This window comes from Copadichromis virginalis, linkage group LG18 (assembly GCF_057382275.1).
Source record: "Copadichromis virginalis isolate Kocher_CV1m ecotype Utaka linkage group LG18, C_Virginalis_male_GT1.1, whole genome shotgun sequence".
NCBI classification, from domain to species: domain Eukaryota; kingdom Metazoa; phylum Chordata; class Actinopteri; order Cichliformes; family Cichlidae; genus Copadichromis; species Copadichromis virginalis.
In genome coordinates, this window is record NC_140635.1 from 29,740,576 (window position 1) to 29,751,138 (window position 10,563).

At 43.9% G+C, this 10,563-nt stretch overlaps 1 protein-coding gene across 1 annotated transcript in view; it reads left to right on the forward strand.

The window, feature by feature from the left end:
* The first annotated feature begins 1,508 nt into the window (after positions 1–1,508).
* The window catches only part of casq1a (calsequestrin 1a), an 11,947-nt gene continuing 2,892 nt past the window's right edge, over positions 1,509–10,563 (forward strand). Inside the window, exons 1-10 of the mRNA XM_085438559.1 lie at positions 1,509–1,990; positions 5,433–5,526; positions 5,689–5,789; positions 5,953–6,064; positions 6,315–6,388; positions 9,649–9,779; positions 9,885–9,930; positions 10,035–10,089; positions 10,235–10,335; positions 10,461–10,535. Of these exons, the coding sequence (XP_085294685.1) occupies positions 1,754–1,990; positions 5,433–5,526; positions 5,689–5,789; positions 5,953–6,064; positions 6,315–6,388; positions 9,649–9,779; positions 9,885–9,930; positions 10,035–10,089; positions 10,235–10,335; positions 10,461–10,535 (1,026 nt within the window). The 5' untranslated portion in view covers positions 1,509–1,753. The remainder of the gene's footprint in view (positions 1,991–5,432; positions 5,527–5,688; positions 5,790–5,952; positions 6,065–6,314; positions 6,389–9,648; positions 9,780–9,884; positions 9,931–10,034; positions 10,090–10,234; positions 10,336–10,460; positions 10,536–10,563) is intronic.

The window sequence follows — 10,563 nt, forward strand, 5'->3', positions numbered from 1 at the left end:
AAGAAACTGGAACACACAGGCACAGCACCACAGTTCCAGTTTCTCATGTGGCCTCCTGGGAAAATTAATGTTCCAACCCTGCCTTAATCAGTGCTGGCACAGTGCATGCTCTTATCACCATTGTCAATAAAAGACTGAATGTGATATCACTGACTGAATTATGGCCAGAGGAGTGAGATGCTGAAAGCAGAGGTGCAGAGTTTGTGGATGAAGAACTTAATGACAGTTATGTGCTGTGAAGCAAAGTAGTTTGTAGGCTGAGTTGACACTAGTAACCATAGGCATACAGCACATTTTATGCCTCTGTTCACAGGTGTGGATGTGGAGTAGGGCCCACAAAATTAGTTGAGATCTAAGCAGGGCACCTGCTTAGATCTCAACTTAATGTGCTCAAACATTAGACGCACCCATTGCGCTTCTCATTCAATCAAGCCACGCATGCTCGAGCTGACTGTCACTTTTTCACGTTTAAGGCTATTAATGTAATCAGGACTTCAAACTGTTATGCAAGCTGTCGCTGCATGGTTTGCAAAGGAAGCACACTTGAAACCAACCCTCGCATATCCTTTTATTAGGTGTTTACAGTAACACAGCTGACCACAGTTCAGCTCCATGTTCTACAGTTAAGCCACACGCAGACGCGCATGGTGCACCTTTTAAGCCGTTTGCTTAGACAAAAAAAAATGTCTGCGTTAATGCTGTAAGCTTGCATGTCTTGTTACAGAAAAGAAGGGGTGTGTTGAGAGCTGGATGAAGTATTACGATAGCCTGTATTTATTTATAGCTTACCTCTTCCCTTTCAATTCATAAAGTAATATGACAGGCAACCATCTCAAGCATACATGCAAACGCTGCACAGGACACATGTGTTCAGTGTGTATCAGGGTCAGATTCACAAGGATTCCAATAAAGCTTCCACATGCATGCCCAGCCCCTGTAAAACATTATGTTTCACTTTCTTCTTGAGTCAGGGCTAAGTGACCCCTGTGCTCCTCAGCAAGTGCACCGCCCTCTCCTTTCCTCATCTCCTCTCCTCTCTCTCACTCCAGCTTCATGTCCCCGAGTGACCCAGCTTCACATTCTAGCACTGCACGGGTGCCAGCAGAAGCAAATTAGACACCAGCACCCCCTCCTGATATGTACTTCTCTGTCCTACATCCATTATTTTTAGCTGGGATCCAAGCCTTCATCTTCACTTAATAAGGGAAAAGAATCCCTCATATTTGTACCCACCCCTAAATCCATCATATCAAAGTTCTTCATCACAAAACGGACACACTCACACACCTATGTCCTATTCTATATGATGCCTTCTCTCTTTGCTCACACACCTCCTTCCATCTCCACAGCTGTCTGTGTATGTTCTGTGTTGCATGCAGAGAGCAGGTTGGTCATCTCCCCCTCACTCCACCCTCTTTCACTGGTTCCTAACATACACTCAAGCACGCACACACACACAGAAAGCTGTCACCCCAGCCCTGCCTCATCTTCTCCATGCTTAATTACGTGCCACATAGGACCACGGTCACACCTATGTCAGACTAAGCCCAACCCCTCTTGCACCCTGAGCCCACTGCCAGTTGCCCATGTGGGGTTTTTAATAAGGTGGATGCAGGAGGCTGTCTTGCTCTCTTCTGGGTGACGCGGATTGGAAGGGGTTCTCCATACTTTCACCAAACTTTTTTTTTCAATATTTTTCGCCCCTTTCATTTACTTTCTGAAACTGTAAATACATCCACATTAGAGAGGAGTCATGAAGTGGACCTGGGTGCTTGTAGTAGTCTTGCTGTCCTTTGGGAGCATTTCACTGGGCAAGGAGAGCTTGGACTTCCCTGAGTACGATGGCAAGGACCGCGTTCACGACCTCAACGCCAAGAACTATAAGTCCGTGATGAAGAAGTATGACATTATGGTGGTGTACTACCATGACCATCCCGGATCCAGCCGCGCCGCCCAGAGACAGTTCGATATCGAGGAGTTGGCCCTTGAGGTGGGTTAAGATAAGAACTGTGGATAGATGGTGATGAGGAAGCTGTAATATTGGTATTTTATTCATGAGCACATAGATGCTTTCAGCATATTTAACTGCGGTTTTAAAAAAATGGACTGAATAAACTCATCTCCTGTCAGTGACTTGCAAAGAGGAAGTTATTATGGAGAACAGGAGATAAGGCGGTAGAAAATAGCTTTGCTGGATTGAGAAATGCTGAGAAGTGAAGTCCCAAAAATGTGTCACAAGCCTACGGTGTGTCGTCATGTCGACCACCCCGAGGCAAAGAGCTGAGCTGTGAGGACCCAAGGTATCATTTATTTTGGCAAAGGCTGAGCCTGTGTAGAGGATGTGTGTCTGTTTGTGTGCGTCTTTGTGTGATACTGTGTGTGAGGCGAGCAGTTGATGCACTTAACACTCCCTCATCTGATTGCTCATCAGGCCTCACGCCAGCCTGGTTCACATTCCCATAAAAACACACTACATCCCTTTCCACACAAACCTTTCCACTTGTTTACTGTAAGTAAACAACTGTAAGTAAACAAGTGGAAACCACATTCCATTTTCCAAGAAAAGTTCAATTTATCACTTCAAGCAGCTGACTCCATGTTTGCAGACATGCTGATTATTTATACAGAGAGCAAAATTCATTTTTACACTATAACGATCACAGACACAATGCAGAAGTAAGAGGTGCCCAGAGAGCATTTGAAGACACACTTAAGATAAGATAAGATAAGATAAGATAAGATAAGATAAGATAAGATAGAACTTTATTAATCCCTCGGGTGGGTTCCTCTGGAAAATTCGATTTCCAAAAAAGCACAGCACCGACAGAAGTTACAGAGTTATACACACACACATATATATATATATATATACACACACACACACACACACATATATATAAATACAGAGACAATATAAATAAAATATACGAAGGGGATAAATAGAATAAATAGGAATAAAAATAAAAATACAAGTGAATTGCACATTTCAAGTATTGAGTCTATTGCACCGTTGACTATTTACAAAAGTATTGCACAGTGAGGTGAAGAGGCACTACAGCTTAGTTGTTCCCTCCTTTGTCCTCCTGTTTCCCCTCCCTCTCCCCTCCAGGGAGGAGTTAAACAGTCTGATGGCGTGTGGGACAAAGGAGTTTTTAAGTCTGTTAGTTCTTGTCTTGGGGAGAAGCAACCTGTCACTGAACAGACTCTTCTGATTGTTTATGGCCGTGTGCAGAGGATGCCCAGCATTGTTCATAATGTCCATCAGTTTCTTTAATGTCCTTTTCTCTGCCACTGTCACCAGAGTGTCCAGCTTCATGCCGACCACAGAGCCAGCCCTCCTGATCAGTTTCTCCATGACTTGATATTGTCTAAAGAAGCAGTTATTTGAGAACTGCACTGAACATTGCAGTTCTGAGAAACCAGGTTGATTTCTGATTTATGGCCTGCACTAGATCACGTAGCAACAGTATTTTATGGCATTTGGCATGGCTAATGTACAGTGTAATGTCAAGGCTGCTACCCCATATGCTTGTTGCATTATTGTAATTTGCAAGCCTGGTTTGTTGACTCCTGTTTAAATTTTTTTTTATTTTTATGACAACTCTAGGCCAAAAAGGATCATATAAGGAACTCTCAACAGCCCCTAAAAATAAAAATTGTGACAAATATTCTGACTTTGCCTAAACAAATATAGCAGAAATTGTGTGCAATGGATCTCATCAGTAACCAAATCTCATGTGAACAAGACAAAGGAAAAAGGATGAAGGGCTAAAAAAAAAACTAGTAATAAATAGCAGTAATGAGGAAAATATTAATAACAAATCAGACAGAGAGAGCAGGAGAGTGAGAGATACGAGAGAGGCTGCTCTCCTTGGCGAATCACATCAAGACCCTCTGGTGTCTGCGTATAGGGCACTGTTGCTCAGCCTTGGGGCTCCAGGCCAGCGCTTGAGATACTGGCTCCAGTAGTGCCAGCTCAGCTCTGCGCTGTGATTGACACATGCAGTACTGTACTTGTCAGCGGATCCCAGAGTATTGAGCATCACTGCCATCTCACCAAAATAGTCCCTGGGGCTGGTGTGGCTTCTGGTGCTATATTTATCCTGAGCTGCTTTTGTGGTGGGTTGAGCTCCGATGGCTTGTGTTTCTCCTTCTGAATGTATTTTGATTTACATTTAATGAAGCTTTATTTATAGTAAGAGGCAACTGCAAAAGGTGCAAACATTTCAGAGGTCAAGGAGCCCTGTGGGGGTTAGTGAAAGTCAAATGAAACATGACATTGTGATGGTGATAATTAAGTGCTTTCGTCCATGCCATTTGAACTTGGTTGATTTTGTTATTAAAGTGACCTCTCAGGTCTGTTACGAATGCTTTGTCAAGGGAAGCGCTGTAGACCAATGTAAGGAAAAGCACCTGCATTCTCCAGACAGATTGCAGGTGCTTTTACACTTCAACACTGAATGGCACACATGAAGGTGTACATGTCTTTCTTTGTTACTCTGCTCATCAAAATGAGCAGATACAGTCAGGTGCTGCACCAGCTGAATATCACTACAGTTCGTAACAATATTGAATAATGTGCTTTATTCAAATGGACATTTGGTGAAATTCACTACTAGGTACTACCAAAAAAATGTATACACATATATTTTTTGGGGAGGCTAAATATGTTTATAGACTAAATATAGCCTGTAAATATATGCCACAAAGTAAATGTGATATATACAACCATGAAGCATTAATCCATTTTCCTGTAAGAAGTTTTATTTTAGTCTGTGTAAATGCCAAAAGGGCACAGTCTGCAAAAAAGGTATAGTGCAATGAAGGGAATAAGTCTGTATGATGTGTAACTTAAAACTAAGCTGCAAATTTTAAACTATTTCACTGTGCCCCACTCATCCAAAACTCCAGTCAGGTTAAAAGAAATTCAGAGAATTATCTGCACAACAAACTGCAGGACAGCCTGGTTGGGCTAACTATTTATGCCAGTAAAGCAGCTGCTCAAGATTTCTGACACCAGTGTACATGTATGTGTGTGTGTGTGTGTGTGTGTGTGTGTGTGTGTGTGTGTGTGTGTGTCTGCAAGAGTTTGTGTGCACTGTTTACCCTTCAAATGCACTGAGACAGCTCTCAAACAACTTCCTCAATGCAGCTGAGCTGCAAGTGTGATGCTGTCATTGGTGGACCCAACTGTCAGTCACAAGGTTCAAGTTTCATACAGATTTAGAAAGTGCATAAGCGGCGCTCTGAAAAGCAGGCTTTTATGGTAATGAAACTACTGAGTGAGACAACTTTGTCAAAAGGTGTAAATAATAGTGTAGGGGTGTAATGGTGTAGCCTTCCAAATGAGTAAAACACACTATCCCACCACCCCACCCTTTTTTGTGTTGAACTAATAAATTGTTTAATTATTTATGTGCAATGTTTTACAGCTTGCAGCCCAGGTCCTGGATGAGTTTGAAGATGAAGATATTGGAGTTGGTCTCATTGATGCAAAGCACGACAAGGCTGTTGCAAAGAAATTAGGTAAATACAGCTGCAGGCAGTTGGTACATGGCTTATTGTGCAAAAGTCAGACTAGCCAAACAATCACAGTTAAGTTACTGTAACAGAAGTTAGCTAAAATATAATCTGAGCTAACCTGTTCAAAAGCCGCATGATTAAACACAAAATGTTCTTTCCCCTTAGGCCTTGACGAGTCTGACAGCATCTTCGTCTTCACAGACGATGAAGTCATAGAATATGATGGCGAGCTTGCAGCTGACACTCTTGTGGAGTTCATCTATGATGTTCGTGAGGATATAATCTCCCAGTTAATAGCCTGCCTTATTTTAGCAATAAAATCTCTAAATACTGATTTTTCTTCCTTTGAAGATGACCCACAGACCTTTATTCCAGTTTATTCTCCTCTCTGTCATCTCTGTTGTCTCTCCCTTTTCTCCTTTTCCACAGGTTCTCGAGGACCCTGTGGAAATAATTGACAATAGTAAGGAACTAAAAGGCTTTACAAACATCGAAGAGGACATCAAATTGGTGGGCTACTTTAAGAGTCACAAGTCAGAACGTAAGAATCCTGTGATACTGTAATGTCATGATAGCCTGTATTGTTTTTAGATAATTCCACATCAAGCAAATTAAACAGCATCCTAACTCTAGGATAATTATCAGAATGTTTTCATTGCAGTTGCTACTATTTGATTTAAGTGAGCACACAAAAACACCAGTAATGATGAGAACAAGAAGTCTACATTCTTAGATATTTCATACATATAGCAATCTACTGAAACAACTTGATGGATGCCTTTAAATTTCAGATTTTGAGGCTTATGCTGATGCTGCTGAAGAGTTCCATCCACACATCCTGTTCTTTGCCACATTCAGTCCCAAGGTGAGTAATCAAAGTAAGTTACTTGAGGCTACTATGTGATTAGTCTAGTTTCAGCTTTCAGCACAACTGGTAAAGCTAAAGTCTTTTGAGCACTACGGATATGGGGATTGTTTTTGTAAGGATGATCAGACTCAAAAATTTAACTCAAACATAGAAACATTAAAATGAATTTCTTGGAAACTGTATATTTGCTTGCATGTTTTAATTATCTGAAAACATTTTATTTTAAAAAGTGGCAGAGGGCCCAAGATTGAACTCTGAGGCACTCCATATTTTATGTATCCAGTTTTTATGTGCAACTATAAATACAAAAGCTTTCTAAAAAAAAAATCTGAAAAATATTTTAAACAAGAATTTTAGATTGCTCCTCCCCTTTTTTTCCTCCCCATCCCCAGCTGCCTCCCTCTTCCCGCTCCAACACACCCACCCACACAAGTAGGGCATTGGGGTGCGGGCGTGTCACCAGGGTGCAGGGGAGGCATTCCCCCCCCCCCCGTCCCCTCCCCGTCCCCTTCTGGCCACCTGTGCCTCAGAGCCGGCGGGCACGCCACTGCAGCCTCCTCTGGCTTCTGCTCCGTGGCTACTGGGTGACCCCTCATCTGGGGCTCTCCTCAGCTCTCCCCAGGAGGGTGGCACGGATGCCCCTCCGGTGGTCCTCCTTGGGCTCTCGCACTCTGGGGCCTCTGGATGTCTGGGGCCTGGATCTCCTCCATGCCTGCTTCATGCCCTGGGGGACAGGGCTATAGATCTCTACATCCTCTAGCACAGCGTTCCCCAACCTTTTTTGCGCCACGGATCGGTTTATACGGACCGGCCTTTAGGGTGTCGCGGATAAATACAACTAAATAAAACTAGTACCGGTAAAAAAGAAGATTTATTCATAACACACGTGAAAAGACCCAGGAAAACCGAGTTAACGATAAAAACGATAACAAAATAACGCTGAAAACCGATAAAAACCCTGAAAACCATACATTTAACACCTGAGCCTCAACTCTCGCGGCCCGGTACCAAACGACTCACGGACCGGTACCGGTCCAAGGCCCGGGGGTTGGGGACCGCTGCTCTAGCAGACCATTACATGGGGAAACCTTTTGAATACAGTCATGTCTGTCCCGTCTGTAACAACTGAAAATAAAATAAAATAAATAATAACAACAAAGATTGATCAAATGGACCAATATGGCAAGGCCGTGATGATCCATTTGGCAAAGTAAATTCATTGGGTATCCTTGTTGGTCTTCAGACAACAATTCTGACGGCTAAAGAACCAAATGGGACAGGCAAAAAAAAAAAAAAAAAAAAAATTTTAGATGGCAAAGGGCAGCCCTAGCGGAGCCCATCACCCACCGGGAACGAGTCCGACTTATTGCTGGCAATGCGAACCAAGCTCTTGCGACGGTCGTATAGGGATCGAATGGCCTGTAGCAATGCGCCAGACACCCCATACTCCCGCAACACCTCCCACAGGACACCCCGAGGGACACGGTCGAATGCCTTCTCCAAGTCCACAAAACACATGTAGACTGGTTGGGCAAACTCCCATGCGCCCTCAAGTATCCTTCAGAGGATAAAGAGCTGGTCCAGTGTTCCTCAACCAGGACGTAAAACCGCATTGTTCCTCCTGTATCCGAGGTTCGACTAACGGACGAACTCTCCTCTCCAGCACCCTGACTGAGACTTTCCCAGGGAGGCTGAGGAGTGTGATCCCCCTGTAGTTGGAACACACCCTCCAGTCCCCCTTCTTAAAGATGGGGACCACCACCCCGGTCTGCCAGTCCAGGGATACTGCCCCTGATCTCCACGCAACATTGTAGAGGTGTGTCAACCAGGACAGCCCTACAACGTCCAGAGCCTTCAGGAACTCGGGCGGACCTCATCAACACCAGGGGCTCTGCCACCAAGGAGTTGTTTAACTGCCTCAGTGACCTCGCCTCCGGAAATTGGCGGATCATCCCCCTCATCCCCAGACTCCGCCTCTTCCTCGGAAGACGTGTCAGTGGGATTAAGGAGGTCCTCGAAGTATTCCTTCCACCGCCTGACAATTTTCTCAGTCAAAGTCAGCAGCGCTCCGCCAGCACTATACACAGTGCAGGTAGAGCACCGCTTTCCCCTCCTGAGATGCCTGACGGTTTGCCAGAATCTCTTCGAGGTAGTCCGAAAGTCTTTTTCCATGGCCTCTCCGAACTCCTCCCACACCCGAGTTTTTGCTTCAGCCACTGCCCGAGCCGCATTCCGCTTGGCCTTTCGATACCTGTCAGCTGCCTCCGGAGTCACACAGGCTGACCAAGCCCGATAGGACTCCTTCTTCAGCCTGGTGGCTCCCTTCACCTCTGGTGTCCACCATTTGGTTCGGGGATTAACACCACGGCAGGCACCAACCACCTTGCGGCTGCAGCTCAATGCAGCAGCTTCAGCAATGGAGATGCTGAACATGGTCCATTCGGACTCAATGTCCCCAGTCTCCCTCGGAATGCTGTTGAAGCTCTGCCGGAGGTGTGCGTTGAAGATCTCGCGGACTGGGGCCTCTGCTAGACGTTCCCAGCACACCCTCACTACACGTTTAGGTGCACCAGGTCTGTCCAGCGTCCTCCCCAGGGAGGTCTGGGCCTCTCTGCTTAAGCTGCTGCCCCCGCGACCCAGCCCCGGATAAAGCAGATGAAGATGGATGGATGGATGGAAGAATTTTAGATGCATCTTACATTGCATCGTTTTGAAGATTAAAGTTATGGTTACATTATTATTTGTCCATCATGTGATCATCACGCAAGAAATAAAAACACTGTGTGATTACCAGTATTTGTGAAGCCATTGGATCAGGGGGCGAGCCTTTCCAAGGTATCCTTAATCAATTCATTCAAGTTAGTGAGGCCTAAGTGATCTTTCTTATATCTAAATATCAGACAGATCTTCCACTAAGATGTTAAGTATATGTTAAGTAAAGCATTTTACACTGTTGTTTCTCTTCCACCCATTGTACACTCACAGATCAGTGGTGGTGAAAAGTGCAGAGTAAGGTACTAGCTGAACTGCTAAATGGAGTGACTTAGGCTTGCAGTGTTTTGCTCAAGTACATTTTAACATATGGATTGAAACATCAACCCTGCAATTAGTCACAAACCTTGGCTAACTTACTAAACACAAATATATATTAATAACACTTTCATTTTTCTTAAGCAAAAACAAATAATAAATAATACACCATTAATATATCCTTTATGGTCAGATGAGGGTTTGAGTTCTTTGGCCCTGTCTTACAGGTCGCCAAGGCTCTGGACCTGAAGCTCAATGAGGTGGACTTCTATGAACCATTTATGGATGAACCAGTTGTTGTCCCAGGAAAACCTTACTCTGAGAAGGAACTGGTGAAATTCATTGAAGATCACGACAGGTAAGTCCTATTTTTGCCACATTAGAAGGATCTCGAGAGGTACAAGCTTCATGATCTGAGTTCCAAGTAAAGGGCATTAAGATTTGAGTAATCTTTGCTTGTTAGACCAACCCTGAGGAAGCTGCAGCCCCACAACATGTACGAGATCTGGGTGAGAAATTATAAACTTGAATTATATTTCCTAGACATAACTTTAATAAGATTGTAACCTAATGTTTTACAGTTTCCCTGAAATTCCGGCCTTTTTTCCCACAGGAAGATGATGTTGATGGTGAACATATTATTGCCTTTGCAGAGGAGTCTGACCTAGGTAAAGGAATCTTAAATGAAGTATAAAAACATATCTATGAGCATCTGTAATGACAGTTGTTTCTGATCATCCTGTAATGCTGTTTAGTTTTTGTTATTTAGATAGCTGTTTAGCTTAGACTGCGATGTACTTTTCCACTACTCAGATGGTTTCGAGTTCCTGGAGATTCTAAAGCAAGTTGCCGAGGATAACACTGACAACCCCGACCTCAGCATTGTCTGGATCGACCCTGATGACTTCCCTCTGGTAACAATATGAAGCAGTGTAATATGCTCTTTAGAAACAAGAGGCTGTGAGGCACTCTGCACAGTTTTACTGATAGCAGTTGGGTTGATAACAGCAACTAATCTTTTGCTTACTTTCCCCTGCAGCTCCTGCCACACTGGGAAAAGACTTTTGGAATTGACCTGTCGCACCCACAGATTGGTGTTGTTGAAGCTGATGATGTAAGTAATATTTTGAGTATGACCTTAT